This window comes from Equus caballus, chromosome 4, assembly GCF_041296265.1.
Source record: "Equus caballus isolate H_3958 breed thoroughbred chromosome 4, TB-T2T, whole genome shotgun sequence".
In the NCBI taxonomy this organism is placed as follows: Eukaryota; Metazoa; Chordata; class Mammalia; order Perissodactyla; family Equidae; genus Equus; species Equus caballus.
This window is the reverse complement of record NC_091687.1, coordinates 111530875-111547048: the sequence shown is the minus strand read 5'-3', so window position 1 is coordinate 111547048 and position 16174 is coordinate 111530875. Positions and strand designations below refer to the sequence as shown.

The following is a 16174-nucleotide window of genomic DNA, read 5'->3' as shown; positions in this document are numbered from 1 at the left end:
ATCTGTGTAGCCAGGAGGAAAGCCCCATGGATAGCAGCGATAGGGTGTCTGCCCTGGAAAACCGGGCTGGATTGTCTGACAGGAAGTCTCGCTGTCATCACGCTCCACCCACACAATCTTGAGTTTCCAATCAGCAGTTTTAGTGCTTCATTCTTAGCTGTGAGCAGACAGCGAGGGCTCACCAGGCTGCTGCGGACAGCCTCCCTGGGAAAGGAGGGGCCAGAGCGAAGGTCGGGGAGAGCGAGTGTTCTCGAGAGGCAGCATGTGCTTGGGGGCTGATTGTCTAAAAGTAAATATCGATAGTGTCTCGAGAGAGACCAAGATCGCATTTGTGAGAAAGGCTGGGATTCCACAAAAATGAACAGAAAGGGATTCTTTTTTTTTTGTTGTCTGGAATATTGGCGCTGAGCTAAGATCTGTTGCCCATCTTCCTCTTTTTGCTTGAGGAAGATTGTTGCTGAGCTAACATCTGTGCCAATCCTCCTCTATTTTGTGTGGGATGCTGCCACAGTGTGGCTTGACAAGCAGTGCCAGGTTTGTGCCTGGGATCCAAATCTGCAAACCTTGGACTGCAGAAGTGGAGTGTGTGAACCTAACCACTGCACCACCAGGCCAACCCCAGAAAGGGGTTCTTTTTTTTTTCCCCCCTGAACTAACATCTGTTACCAATCTTTTTTTTTTTTCTTCTTCTTCTCCCAAAGCCCCCCAGTACATAGTTATATATTCTAGTTGTAGGTCCTTCTGGTTGTGCTGTGTGGGATGCTGCCTCAGCATGGCCTGATGAGTGGTGCCATGTCCGTGCCCAGGATCCAAACTGGCAAATCCCTGGGCCACCAAAGCAGAGTGCATCAACTTAACCACTCCGTGGGGTGGCCCCTAGAAAGTGATTCTTGAAATTTAGAAATAATAAGATAAAGAAGAACTCTTCAGAAAATAGGTCAAAAAGACAAAAATAGGGGAAAAGATTTAAGAATATTAGAGAACCAATTCAGGAGATCTAATATCTAACTAATAGGAATTCCAAATGGGGAGAGGAGAAAAAATGGGATGGAGGAAATGACAAAATGAAGATAGTTACTCTGATCTGAAGGACATGAATTTGGAGGTTGAAAGGGCTCACCTAATGCCCAACATAATACATGGAAATGACTCTCCCCAGGAGCAGTGGGGACAGAGGTCCTTCACAGCCCATAGGGAGAATGAGGAGTTCATACCCAAAGGGACAGGGAGCAGAAGAGTGTCAGACATCTCAAAATCAGCACTAAAAGCTGGAAGACAGTGGAGCAATGACTTCACAATTCAGAAGGATGTGTAGTTTTGATGTGGATTTCTATATTTAACCAAACTTTGAGAGCAAAGGTAAAATATTCAGACTTGTGTAGTCAAAAAAATTACCTCCCATTCACCTTTTCTTAGCAAGCTACTGGAGGACATGCACCACTTAAGTAGAGGAATAACCAAGAAAGAAAAGACGTGGCTACCCGGGAAAGAAGGGGTGCCCCCAGGAGAGAAGAAAAGGGGGTCTCCAGGGCGACAGTGGTGTTAGGCATAGAGAGCAGCGAGTCCAGGCTGGGGCAGGCCCATGCACTCCAGGAGGAAATTCCTCAGGAAAATCAAGTGGATAGTATTACTGAAGAATTTGAGGGGCCGGCCCCGTGGCCAAGTGGTTAAGTTCACGAGCTCTGCTGCGGCGGCCCAGAGTTTCGCTGGTTCGGATCCTGGGCGCAGACATGGCACCACTCATCAGGCCACATTGAGGCGGCGTCCCACATGCCACAACTAGAAGGACCTGCAACTAAGATATACAACTATGTACCAGGGGGGATTTGGGGAGATAAAAAAGAAAAAAAGAATTTGAAAACCAGGAGAAAATAGAGACATTTGGGAGGAAAGTTTGGCTTTGAACTAGTGATAAGTCCGTAGAAAACTAAGCATATGAAAAAAATGACTAATTTCTAGAGGTGGGAAGAAGAATGTTATGGAAGAAAGGAAAGCTAATTATCGTTTATTCCTTGAGTAAGCAGTGAATCGAATTTCTGTTGTAGTAATGTAGACTTTGAATATTGATCCAACCAAAATTACCAGTGTGACCATACTGGGAGAAAGGGAGGAATGAAAAGATGTGTGGCTTACAGACTTAAATCCTCATCTTCCGTCGCAGGAAGGTAATAGTTAACACCTAAAGCTAGAAAATCAAGAAATACAAGGGAAGCAAATACTGTATTTTACTAAATGTAAATGGGCTCAATTCCACTGTTAAAGAACAGAGCCTATCAGATTGGGGTATTCAACACATATTTATAATTTTTGCTACAAGCACCTATTGCTTTTCTTCTAGTAAAGCACCTGATTTGGCCTTGCTGTTTCCCCCTATTCAGTCAGGTCTGTAGAACTGCTTGTCAAAGTTCTCTGCCTCCCCCAGCCAAGGAATTGACCTGTGGCTCCAAGCTAGGCCATTAGGACACTTGCTCCCTGGAATTCTATTCTTGATCATAGTGATATAAAGACTGAAAATAGTTAAGACTGATTCATCCCAGCTGTGACACTGGGAGGAGACTGTCCATCTGTGGCTGCCACTTGGAGCTCCCGACTGCCTCGTTTCTCTCCTTTCTTTCCTGGAAGGTTTCCTGCTGATGCCGTCTCTCTCAGGAATTCCTTTTCTTTTTAACTAGTCAGAGTCAGTTTCAGTTGCTTATAACCAATGAACTCTAACTGATAGAAGTGAAACCTCAAATAAGATTTAGCTGATATATATATATATATATATATATATATATATCCCTTTAATTTTAATCTTTTTTTGTCTCATATGTAAGTAAGTAAAACAGGGAAAAACAAAAAAAAGTAGAACTTAATGTCCACAAAACAATATTGAAGTTGAAAAGCATCAAAGACAAAGAGGGTCATTATGTAATGATAAAAGGTATGATTCATAAGGAAGATGTAACAGTCTTATGGGAACCCAAAAAACTTAGCAGACGAATACAAACACATAATGGAAAAACTCTTGAAAACTGAGAGAGCTTGATCAGTCAAAGTACAGTTGTAGTGGGGGGTTTAAATTTATCCATTTCAGAATTCAACAGATAAAATAGAATATGGAGATATACAAATAGAATATTAGAGAAACAAGCAGAAAATAGGAATAGAGAAAATCCATGTGATAAATAAACATATGAAAAGATGCTTAACCAAGTTTAGGGAAATACATGTTAAACTAAGAATAGGAAAACATTTTTTACTCATATTTGGGAAAAATTCAGGAGTTATAATCATCAGTACTAGAGAAGATATTGGAAAGTACTTTCAAAAGCTATTGATAGAAATGTAAATTATTACAATAATTTCTTATAATAAATTATAATATTTTGGGGGAAATAACCTTTAAATATCTCTTAAAACTGTCAAGACTTACTGTTTACCTCAGCAATCTGAATTTTGGGAATCTGTTCTATGGGAACCAGGATGTCGTGGATGTGTATACTAAAATGTTTATTGCAACATTGTTTATAGTGGCAAAAACATTGAGGAAAACCTGAATATTAATAAATGGAATAATTCTGAATAAAATTGAAGTACATCCATACCATGGAATATCATTCAGCTGTTAAAGAGTTGGCACTATCTGTCAATGTGGATGTATCATTGACTAGGAAAGCAAGTAGTAAAATAATTTGAACCATTCTTAGAAAATGTTTAATAAAAACCATATATGTGATATATATATGTGTGTGGGAATATGTACATGAATATGAAGAAAGGTGTGAAAGCATCAACCAAGCTGTTAACAATTGCCACTTGAGGGCGGAGGGATGGAAAAGAGGAGATCTTGATTTTTTTCACTTTCTATAAGAAGTGCATGAAACTTTTGTAATTAATAAAAATTAATAATAGATTAAATAGGGATTTTACCAAAGTAAGACATTTTCTAGGAAACATATGGTGTTTAATCAGCAGGAACTTGGAAGTTTTAAGTGGTGAAGAAACGGGTATACTTTTCTGTGAATTGCAGCAGCATTTGTTTTTATTCTTAATGATCAGGATTTGTAATGTGTTATTTTATATTTTAGTTAAATGTGAGGCTACCTGTTCTCTGCTGGTAGGGTTTCTGTTGTTATACTTCTAAAATATTTTTGCTTTCGATAGGAATGTCTTCAGCGGTGGAATATAATGTAATGGAGTTGGAACAAGAACTTGAAAATGTAAAGACTCTTAAGACAAAATTAGGTATTGTAAATTTTTTTCTTGACTTGTGTATTAGTCTTGGTTTCTTATTAAAGACTTTACTATAGTCTGAAACATTCAAAAATGTTTGAAATCTTTAGCTTATGTTATAAGCTTTCAGTCTGTTCAAAGCCATTGATAAGGACTGTCTTTTAGTTTGGGGAGAGGATAAGCATATATTCTCATTTTTTTGTTTGTTTCGTATGTGTGCAAAATGACTTCAGATGATGATGTTCAAAGATGTTGCTCCACTGTCTTTCACTTGCCTTATTTCCTGACGCTAATCTTCTGTCATCCTTATCTTTTAGTATGTCTTTTTTCTCTGTTTTTAAAATGTCCTGATTTTGAACACTTTTTTTTTATCACTGATTTTTATCACTGATTTTGAACAATTTGATTTTGATGTGCCTCAGAGTAGTTTTCTTTGTGTTTCTTATTCTTTGGGTTCATTGAGTCTCTTGGATCTGGGAATTTATAGTTTTTATGTAATTTGGAAAATTTTTGGCCTTTACTTCTTTGAATATATTTTCTTCTCCTCTCTGTGCCCTCCTTTTCGGGGACTCCAGTTACGTGTGGAGTCCACTGAAGGTGAACTTAGCCCACTTGACAGTGCCCCATAGCTCAGGGATGGTCCTTCATTTTCCTGGTTTTTCTCTGTGTGTTTCATTTTGGATAGTTTCTCTTGCTGTGTCTTCACATTCACTAATCTTTTCTTCTGAGTGTCTAGTCTGCCTTTAATCCCATCTAGTGTATTTTTCTCTTGGACACTGCAGTTTTTATCTTGAGACATTCTATTTTGACCTGTTTTATATCTTCTGTGTCTCTAATTAACATGTTCGATTCATGTCCTCCACCTTTTTGAAAATAATGGAATACAGTTATAATAATACTTTTAATGTTTTTGTCTGCTAATTCTAACATCTACGTTAGCTCTCAGAAATTTTCAATTGATTGACTTTTTCTCCTCAGCGTTGGTTGTGTTTCTGTGCCTTTTTGTATGCCTGGCAATTTTTGATTGGATAGTAGACATTGTGAATCTTACATTATTGGGCGCTGACACCTGTGTTGCTATAAGTGGGATACAGTTGAGTTACTTAGAAAGAGTTTAATAATATCAGGTCTTGCTTTGAAGACTTGTTAGGCTGGACCAGAGCAGCATTTCATCTAGGGCTGAAGTGTTCTCCACTACTGAGGCAAGACCCTTCTGAGTCCTTTATCCTGTGGTTTATGAGGTTTTGGTACTGTCTTGTGGGAGCAGCACTATTCTTGGCCCTTTGTGATTATTGGATACTGTTATCTCTAATCTTTTTTGGGTGGTTCTCTCTTCAGCCTTGGGTTGTTTCCTCACATTCCTGAGCTGATCATTACCCTACTGGACTCCAAGGTAACCCTTTACAGGTGCTTGGAGTTCTTTCTCTGTGTAGCAGTCTCCTCTCAGGCACTTTGCTCTGCAAAATCCAGCTGACTTGGTCTCCCCAGACTCACATTTCATGTCCTCAACTCAAGGCTGAGCTGAGCTCTGCTTGGGTTCCTCCTCCTTGCACCATGGCCTGGAAACTCAAGACAGTAACCTGGGGCAAACACAGGGCTTGCATTGTTTGTTTCCCATGTCTGAGAGATTATTGTCCTTCATTGATCAGATGTGCAGTGTCTTGAAAAATGTTGTTTCATGTACATGTGTTTTTTGTTTCTTACTTGTTTCAGGTTGGACAGTAAATCTGGTCCCTTTTGTTAAATTCTGTCTTCAGGAGTGCAAGTTCAGTATTATGTTGTTGAAAATCGTGTATGTTCATTCATTTTAATTTTTGTAAACAACATTATATTGCCTAAAGTTACTTTATTCATCCTGCTGTTGATGGATGTTTGATATATTTCCAGTCTTTTTCTATTATGAATAATATTGCTATAGACATTTCTACATATCTCTTGGTACATATGTTTTTTCAGGATACATACCTACAAGTTCATTGCGTATGTGCATGTACGGCTTTTTTGAGATAATGGCAAACCACTTTCCCCGGTAGTTGTATTATTTTGCATTCCTGCTAGGCAGGAGTAAGACTTCCTGTTCCTCCACATCATTGTCAATAATTGACAGTGTTGGACGTCTAAGTTTTTACCAATTTAGTGGATGTGGAATAGTTTTCATTGGTGTTTTAATTTTTATGTCCCTGATTTGTGTTTCCTGTGTTCCTTTAGCTTCTGCTTGAAAAACATCTGTTAGTATTTCATTTAGTACTGGTTTGCTGGCATTGAATTCTCTCAATTTTTGTTTATCTGAAAACATTTTGGCTTTACCTTCTCATTTGTAGGGTATTTTTACAGAATTTAGAATTCTTACTTGGTAGTTTAACATTGTAAAGATATTGTTCCAGTGTCTTCCGGTTTCTGGTTAAAAGTTACATTGTTGCCCTTTGGAAAGGCTTTTCAGATTTTCATTTTGTCTTTGTTTAGCAGTGTTACCGCAGTGTGCTCAGGTTCTGTTTTCTTCTCATTTGTCCTTCTTGAGACTGTGGCACTGCATGAGTGGGTGGCTTACTGTCTTTCATCCATTTGGGAGATTGTTGGCCTTTGTCTCCTCAAATTTTGCTTCTACCTGCTCTCTCTCCTTTCCTCACACTGGGTACAGATATGCTAGACCTTTTACTCTTACATTCTTTTCTGTATTTTCCCTCCTTTTTTATTTATGTGCTTTGCTCTGTGATATTTTCTACTGATCTGTCTTTGATTTCACAGTCTTTTCAGCTATGTCATAATTGTTGTCAAAATTATCTATTGAGGGGCCGGCCTGGTGGCGTGGCAGTTAAGTTCGCACGCTCCTCTTAGGCAGCTCGGGGTTCACTGGTTTGGATTCTGGGCATGGACATACTCACCGCTTGTCAAGCTATGCTGTGGTAGGTGTCCCATGTATAAAATAGAGGAAGATGGGCACGGATGTTAGCTCAGGGCCAGTCTTCCTCAGCAAAAAGAGGAGGACTGGCAGCAAATGTTAGCTCAGGGCTAATCTTCCTCAAAAAACACATCTATTGAACTCTTAATTTTGGTTACAGTATTTTTCAGTTCTAGAATTTCCATTTGATTATTTTTCTAGATTCAAATTGTGACATTTGCCATCTTGCCAGTTATCTTACTGAACATTTTAATCAGCTATTTTAAGGGCTATTTCTGGTAAGTCCAATATCTGGATCAATTGAAAGTGTGTTTCTATTGTTTTTTTTTCCTTTGTTCTCTCTCTTGGTAATGTTTGATTGAATGCCAGACATTTCTTGTGCAAAATTGTGGAAACTCTGGGTGATGTTTTCTTCTCTTTTGGGACGATTTCCTTTTGCTTCGGGTCGGCAGTTGGAGTGGGGACAGGTCAGTTTAATCGGTCTGCACTTGGATTGTTTGAGATTAGGTTTTGGTCTTTATGAGGGCTGCTCTGTTTCCAGTTTGGCCTTACTCCTAGAGTATAGCTTTTCCTTGGTCCTAACCAAAAGCATGGTTGTTTTGTTGTTGTCTATGACCCCATCTTCTTCGTGCATCCTGAACTCTGGTTTCTGCCTCTCAAGAGACGTGAGCCTGATGAAGCTTTGTTTCGCATCTCTGCCTCTTGGCAGTACCTTCTGTTCCTCTTCTCAGCCTCTGAGCCACTGATGCCTTGAAGGGCAAAGTGGCTGCATGTCAGGCTTAGTTCTTTCCTCTTTCCTTTTCCCTGTGATCATAGACTCCTAAATTCTGGCTGCCTTGCTGGCTCCAAACTCTGATTTTTGCCTCCCTGGCTCTTTGAGTTTGCTGAAAGCTGTGTTTTAGCATCGTTTTCTTTTACCCGGTGATTTCATCTTGATTTCTCAGACTTGTGGGTCCAGGCCAGTTGCATATGGAAAATGCCATGCAAGGAAAGGTAGTGCAAGTCAGAGGCTCAGTTCAATTTATTTCACAGAATATTGGCCCCTCAATTTTGGTCATCGTGGGAGCTCTCTGATAACCTTCATACAGGTTTTTTAAAAAAAATTGTGTGATCCATCTTTTCCAGTTGTTTATGGCATGAGGATTGGGTGATAGGAGGTAGACCCTTGGAGCTAGAAGTGGAAGTTTGCTTCCAGCCTTCAGAAAACTGGAGGTGTTTGTCTTTGGGATATGGGATTAGACGGGTTTTTACTCATGTTACTTTATTTATTCAAATCTATATCAAATACAGATATTTCCGCATTTTCAGAGTAAGCGTGTGTTAACAATATTTTTCATTAACAATTGAAATGTCTTTATGGAGCTAAAATTTAAACATCACAGGATTGAGCTGTTTAGTGTAGCAAACTGATTTTAAAACTCTGATTTTTGTATTTTGTAGAGGAAAATTAAAAATTATGTTTTTTCAAAAAGAAATTACGAAAAAATAATACATACTGTAGAGCAGTAAGGAATGAAAATGTGAATCTGGACAGAATTTTTGGAAATTACTGAAGTCTTTTGTTGTATTTTGTTTTTCCTTCTAATAGAGAGACGAAAAAAGGCTTCAGCATGGGAAAGAAACTTGGTGTATCCTGCTGTCATGGTTCTCCTCCTTATTGAGACAGTAAGACTCTATTTGCCTAGTTAAAGAAAGAAGTTATTTTGTATTTGCTTTAGCATTTGAATATGGCAACTCCCTCAGCTAAATGGTTTCAAGTAAACTGGTTTTCTCTCCACAGGATTAAAATCCATCTATGCCTTTATTTGTAAAAACTCAATAGAGCCAAAACAGAAATTAGTGGTAATTTTTAAAAGTCCTCAAGATTATCTATTTCCTCATGAAAGCAGGAAATTCATTCTTCTGTTTAATGGAAAATTAAGAGACAGGGTGTTGTAGATACTCTGCTTCATAATCTGTGATAGGATATGAAAATTACATTATTAAATTAGTTCTGATAACATTTTAACTTTTTAAATCTGTTGAGTTGTGGGTTTCCAGTTGCTGAAATCTGTTAGGAAATGGATCTATGTTATTAGCTTTTGTCACAGCTTTGAAATTATAATAATTTGTGGAATCTTTTAGAATTTATTCTGGAGTCTTTGTAGATAGTCTGTTTACTTTAGATTTATATGTATAGTTTTGGTCTTGACTGCTTTTCTTCTATTCTGAAGCATACATTTGGTTGGTTACTTAGATTTTAATGTCTTTGAAATTCAGAACTGATAGCTTACTTTTTGTGTTGTAGTCCATCTCAGTCCTCTTGGTGGCTTGTAATATTCTTTGCCTGTTGGTTGATGAAACAGCAATGCCAAAAGGAACAAGGGTAAAGTAAAACGCTTTAAATGCCTTTCTTTTCCAAAAGTATTCTGTGTAGATACCCTGAGTGTTTCAATAAGTAGATTAAAACATTCACTTCTCTGCATGTATATTCTTCAAGTTCTTTGAATTTGTTTATACACTGAGCCTTCATAAACAGTGTTTATAAGCCATGATTTTTGTTTCTGATTTCTTACTTTGAATTGGCCAGGCCTTTTATCAAGTATAGAGTTTCCTTTTATATTTCGTATCAGAGTTTATCTTTGTTTTGCTGAAATGTATATTTGTGATTCTTTAAGAAAATGTATACTCTGTGAAATAGTGACACATAAAGAGTTTATTATTAGATGGATTCGTTGGGTTTGAAAAACATCCAAATGTGTGGTTGTAGGGACTCATGCTTTAAAAGTGACACCTTTTATGAAACTAAGGCAAAATGTTCAGTTACTGGAGGAGAGTCAGATGTACTCTTTTCATGAATTAACTTAGTTTTCTCTCTTGTTTCAAAATTGATGATTTTATTAAATTCCATCAATTAGCCTATCTGAATATATTCTCCATAAGATAGTTACCACTAAATATCCATATTTGGCATACTTTTTCTAGGTATCTCTGTAAAGTTTCAGATACTTAAAGTGGCATTTAAGTTTTGACATTTCATTATATTTTTCTAAGTCAGCGGCTTTCCCATCCCTCATAGAAATGACTTCACCTCTTCCAGACTTCTGATACCACTTGTCTCTCTGAACCAGATGTTGTACCTTTTCTCTCATATAAAAAGCCAATATCTATCTTAATTCCTTCCCTTCAGTCCAAGATGAAGATACTCTCTTCTTTCAAAAGCTAATTCCTTTAGCCATATTCTCAGTTTAAACTGTCCCCCCCGCCCCCCACCCCCCCTTCCATGACCTTGTACCATCTGTTACTGCCATTGTCTGTCCACCAGTGTGAGCCTCCCTGTTTGCTCCAGGTGCCCCATTCCACTGACAGACAGCAACAGTAATTAACAGTCCTCCTCTGTCTACAGCCTGGTCTTTGTCTTTCGTTTAGACCCAAATCCATTGATAGAACAGGAAGTCACCTACTGTGTTGCCTTCTACCCATTTTTAACCCATTTTCACATACTCCACACTGGGTAAGTCCCAAGCCCCATGGTACATTTCTGTACCATCCCCTTAGTGCATAGTAGAGAGGGGCTTGTACCTGTAGGCTCCTTGTATGACTGTCTGAAGTCAGATGATCTTACTCCTGCCTGTAGGCCTTCTCTTGAGACAGGGAATGTTTCTAAAATGTTTTCCATCTTGGTCAATAAACTTTCTATTACGCTTACATTAGAATGTGTATATAATATGTATGATATTGTTTATTGGTTTATTTTTTATTAGGCTGACTACACATTCTTAATTATCCTAGTATTTCTGTTACACGTAATCAAAACTGATAGTAAAGTAGTAGTTCATATTCAGATAATTCGTTTAATCAGTAACCTCTGAAAATATTGTTCCTCCTTAAATAAGAAATGTTTTTTTGCCTATCTAGTCTCATTAATAAATATTACTTTTTCTGTTTTTTTTTTAAGTTTTAGGTAAAGATACGTTTTGAGAATAGGTATACTGTTTAGGAAAAAGTTTATAGCATTACATTTTAAAGAATCTGTGTTAGTTAAGTTATATCTTTTAAAAGTCTGAATTCCCGAGGAAGATTGGGGAAAGGAAACTTTCAAGTTTAGAAACAGGATGTGCACATTCACTTTCTCTGCTTAGCATACTTTTGACCTACTTTAATTGTATAATTTTTTTAGGTTACCTGAGAGCTCAGATAATTAAATCTTCTATTCCTGTTGTACTATTATATTTAAAAAAAATTTCTTCCAAGAATATTCAGGATTTAACAACAAGCATCATATCATTTTGATAAGTAACTTAAATTACATTTGAGATAAATCAGAAATGTTTTAAGCTTGTTAAAATTGTTAGTGTGGTTGGAATTAGTTGATGCACTCAGTAGTGACATGTTTTATTGTCCTTCGAAAGTCTAGATGTTATTCCAGGGTATTAAACATTCCTAATTTCAACTGTCCAATATTTATGAAACAACAATTTTAGGGAAACCAAATATAATGGTGTCATTGAATTCTGAAAAGTGTTTTTTTCCCCTCAGGGACCTGGAATAGGAAATGCTTCTCTTTCTGCTTTTGGTTTTGTGGGAGCTGCACTTGAAATCATTTTGATTTTGTATCCTTTCTTTAACTGAACATTCGGTCTGTTAACAAGTTTTCTGTCTAGTTTTTTGGGACAGAGGTAATTTACTAAGACACTTGCCCGGAAGAAAAAACAAGTCAGTCTTCCTCAAGCACTCCGAGTGGCTTTTTGTTTTGTTTTGTTTTGCTTTGTTTTTCCTTGGGGCCTTAAGACTTTGGAGACTACTGAGAACTTGAGGAAACTGCCATTCTGTGGAGAGTTTTTCCTTGATTCTCACAGCTATCTTATGGTGTCCTCTGTTGTCGGTTTCTATAGCCTCCGATTTTTTGGGAACTTTATTCCCAAGAAGGATGACACAACTATGACAAAGGTAAGGTAAAGTCTTTAGGTGACCCTGCCTCCTTTTTGCCTTCCAAGACAAACGAACTGTTTTATTTAGTAATCGCCCTGAATGGTTATTTGCCGTGATAGGTATTTGTTTGTAAGTTGCATAAACACAAACTGGAAGATTTTCAAAATGCTGAATGAGTGGGAAAAGGATGTGCTCTGTTTAATTTGGACGGCATCCATTCACTTGTAAATACACAGAACTGCAGCTTGTTAACTAGCTGTAGAAGGCTTCTGAAAGGACTCTTTCTCCTCTAAAGAAAACGTATTGCTAATGAGTAACTTTGATTGCACTAACTGTCCTTCGGGGGCTTGTTTGAAATCTGAAGAACTTGGTTGCTACAAGTAGTAGAGACAAAGTATTTCAAATTTGAATAATTAAAGCAAGACGGAAGAGTTTTATTCAGAAACATTTTGTAGTCTGAGGCTAATTTGACTTTCTACAGTATGTCATTGGCTTCGGAATTAGCAAAGGCTGTTATTTTGTATAGTGACGTCTTTGTAGAATATTCCCAGAGGCTGACAATGAAGAGTAACTAATAAGAGCTGCTGACTTCTTTTCTTTTTATTGTATATTCCATATTTTCAGCCTCTCTTAAAACGGAGAAGTTATTTTATCTATCTTATCTGTCTGTCTATAAAATGCTATGACTTCTTGAGATAATTAGCATCTAGTTTATGATCATACATGTTAATTAATATTTTCAGCTCCTTTTATTTAATATGAAAGATATGCATAGGTTACATTGAAAATGAATGACTAGAATTTGAGTGTTTTGGCTTTCTAGCTTTTTGGTATTAAATCTTATAATAGTTAAACATATGAGAAGTAGATATTATGTATCTTGAGCAGAAGTCTGGCTTTAAAAATAGAGTCAGAAGTATTAGATGTATTAATCCTTTTTTTAGTTCACAGGGAAACCTATTTGAAATTGGCACCATTAATCAATAATGTAAAATACATTGTCTGAGGTGTAATTTAGGTGTTCTATAACTGTATATTTGTGCCAGGTACTGTAAATATCTTCTAGAACTTATAAGAACTTTAAATGTTTACAGAAAAAGTTTCTTATTTTCTCTAAATTCTATATTGAATAGTGTCAGTAAGAAGTTAGCGAAATACAAAAGGTAACTAGAATGTACAGGAACTTCCCAGAATGTGAGTGGATTGTATTTATCACCCTGTTGTTTAACTGCCCAATATTCTTTCTGATTTCTCATAACAGATCATTGGGAATTGTGTGTCAATCTTGGTCTTGAGCTCTGCACTGCCTGTGATGTCAAGAACACTGGGTAAGTTTAAATGAGAATTTTTCATTTGAAGTCCATACCTTTTTAAGATGTCTTTTCTAAACTTCTTCCTTGACTTTTAGTTTTTAAACTTCTTCAAAAAAAATCACCGTTTGAAATATAAGATTTCCTCCCACATTATTTTATACCTTTACTTCTATACTGCATTTATGTATAGGGCCATACCTAAACAAGTACTTTTATCAAATAAAGACCCTTTTTTTCCTAAATACTTAAAAACATTCCTTCTCCAAACAATGGACTTCTTTTTTCCCCCCACTGATTAGTTAAGCTTTTGAGTCCCGTAGTTAGGAAATTGTGATTTTTAGAGAAATGTTTAATGTCTAGAAAATATTAACCTAATTTTTCTTATATGAAATGTTTTTAAAAACGTATAATTCAATGTATGGTTTAAAAATTGAAAATCTGTAAAGTTTATTTTAAGCTGCTTTGTGTCCATGAAATGGACTTGAAAGCAGTGAGATCTTTGAGTGCACACAATGATTTAAAGGACATCCTTTAGTTCTTTAGTTTTTTACTTGCCTGTCATTTATATAGTTTTCTTAATTTTTCAATTTACAGAGAATTGTGCTTATCTTTTAAAAGTAAAACATTTCCACTGTCATTAAAATAGTTGAATAAATCTTCATTTGGCTTTCTTATCTTTCATAAAGCACTGTTGCAGACTGTATTCTCAGTTCTTGGCTAAATATTATTTCGACAAAAATTCCCATTAGACAGTTCTGTTCAGTTTTCTAAACTTAGATTTCAACTTAAGGGTGTTCACAAATGATGAGAAAAATCCCGTCCTTCAACCTCAGCACCTTGCTCGTAGCAAAAACTGCTAGTGAGTTTGAGTTGCTTTTCTTTTAGCTCTTATGCCGCCATTATTTACTCAAGACTCACAGCCAGCAGGGCTGCAGGCTGTGCTCAGAAAGTATAAGCTTTATAGTTCTCTTCATAATTCTTATGAGAATTTCATGTTTTTATAAACAGTGAAATCTAAGTGTGACTGTAAAGGGGCCACTGTTGACAGACTAACGCGAAGCTCGGGTGCGTCATGGTCTTCTTTCTTTTGTGTCTGCCTTGTAGGACCTGTATTGTTTGACATCTGATTAAGGCGGGCTGATCTGGAAAATGCCAAAAATGGGCAGTTTAGTAACTTGATTTGTAGCTAAATGTTATCCTTTGTATTATGACAGTCCAAAAAGTAATTTCTGTGATATTACAGCCACTCTACAATTTTATCATTTATGAAACTCACCGTACTCTGTTATTTAAGATTAATTGTTAATAGTAATATTTACTGATTTTATGGAAGAAAATTGCATGCTGAATTTAGTTTTAATACAAAGAAAACAAATTAATGGCAAAATTTGCTTTTTGAAGATCAACAAATTAAATTCCTGAGTAGTTTGCCATAGAGATAAATAAAAAGACGAAAAAGAAAGATGGAACAATTAAAATGCAGCTAACAAATGCCTGGACCCAGCTGTCCAAACAGGATTAATGGAGTGCATTAGGGTACAGTGAGTCATGTGGTGCTTTGCAAAATATCAACACGCACTGCATTACATGTTATGCCCAGTGGCACTGAATAGATGAAAAGAAATAAATACGTTAAACAGATTCATAGAGGCTTTTCACAGTATTAAAAAAGCAAATTTCTGGACTAAAAGAAAAAGCTTTATTTTAGTATTATGGGAAATGCAAACTAGAGAGTTACTTTGTAATTCCTCTATTAACCCTTTAGAATTGAGTCTTTGATTCTAAGAAGATAAAATATAGAGAATTGTCATGAATATTATCCTAGTGTGTAACAGGATTTTGGTTTACTAGCTGAAAAGCTTGTAAGACTAGAATAGAGGATGTATTTAACTACCAAATTCCAGGCTGTGAAATTTTTCCCTCTTTCTCCTTGCCTCTCACAAGGAGATCCTGACCTTTGGCTGTTCTCATTTGCTCCCGTGAATTCAACCAGCAGCAGCCCATCACTTACAGTTAAATGTGGAATAAAGTAATGAGAAAAAGCATAATTTACCTGTATATGTACAATTTTTCTATTATAATTTTTAGTGATGATTATCACTTTAATTGTAAATTGAAAATACATTGAATCCTGTGTAAAATAATTAATTTGGTGATATTTTTGCTTCAAAAATGAAAGTGTTCTGTGAGGTTTTTTTTTAATATGCCAATTGCTGTTGTTGCTGCGTCATAGGCATAAACCATAGCTTTAGACCTAAATGCCTCGTGTGGTGTGACACATTTATTAAAGAATTCCTTTGAAATAGCTTCTTAGGTTTGAATATGGAAAATTTCATACCAATTGAAAAATTACCAGTAAGTAGATTTTATAAGCCTGTCACTTGCTGGAAGGAATTAGGTTATGAGGAAAATTTTGACCATGTATTTTTAGTCGAATATAATTGATAGAGATTGATGGTTTGGTTGTCCATAGGATACATGAAGAATCTGTGCTTAATAATTTTTATTCAAATTCTTATTAAAGCCCTTAATGCCATGCCAGTGGATATGATTTCCAAAACATTGTTTTGCTGCCTGTTGATACTTCAGTTTTGAAGAATCTGACATTTTTGGGGATTTGATGTTCATATTTTTAGTAAACAATTTGCAGTTTGGTTTAATAGACTCTCCAGGGGAGATGATTGACAAGGTGAAAATAGAACAGGATCTAGCTTAATAAATTATCTATAGATGCTTGAACTTTTCTATAATAAAGTAGTTTAAAGGTAGCAATGAATTTTCTAAGAAGAGATAATAGATAAATAAATAGATAATAAAATAGATTTTTTTGTAAGAA

General features: G+C 36.2%; 1 protein-coding gene across 9 annotated transcripts in view; it reads left to right on the top strand.

Moving 5' to 3' along the window:
• Positions 1 to 16174, top strand: part of LMBR1 (limb development membrane protein 1) — a 156891-nt gene that overhangs the window by 116926 nt on the left and 23791 nt on the right. For all 9 annotated transcript variants that reach the window (XM_023640108.2, XM_023640107.2, XM_070266117.1 and 6 more), the window contains 6 exons: positions 4147 to 4227; positions 8703 to 8779; positions 9402 to 9479; positions 11633 to 11706; positions 11953 to 12043; positions 13287 to 13353. In XM_023640108.2, coding sequence (XP_023495876.1) covers positions 4147 to 4227; positions 8703 to 8779; positions 9402 to 9479; positions 11633 to 11706; positions 11953 to 12043; positions 13287 to 13353 — 468 coding nt within the window. The remainder of the gene's footprint in view (positions 1 to 4146; positions 4228 to 8702; positions 8780 to 9401; positions 9480 to 11632; positions 11707 to 11952; positions 12044 to 13286; positions 13354 to 16174) is intronic.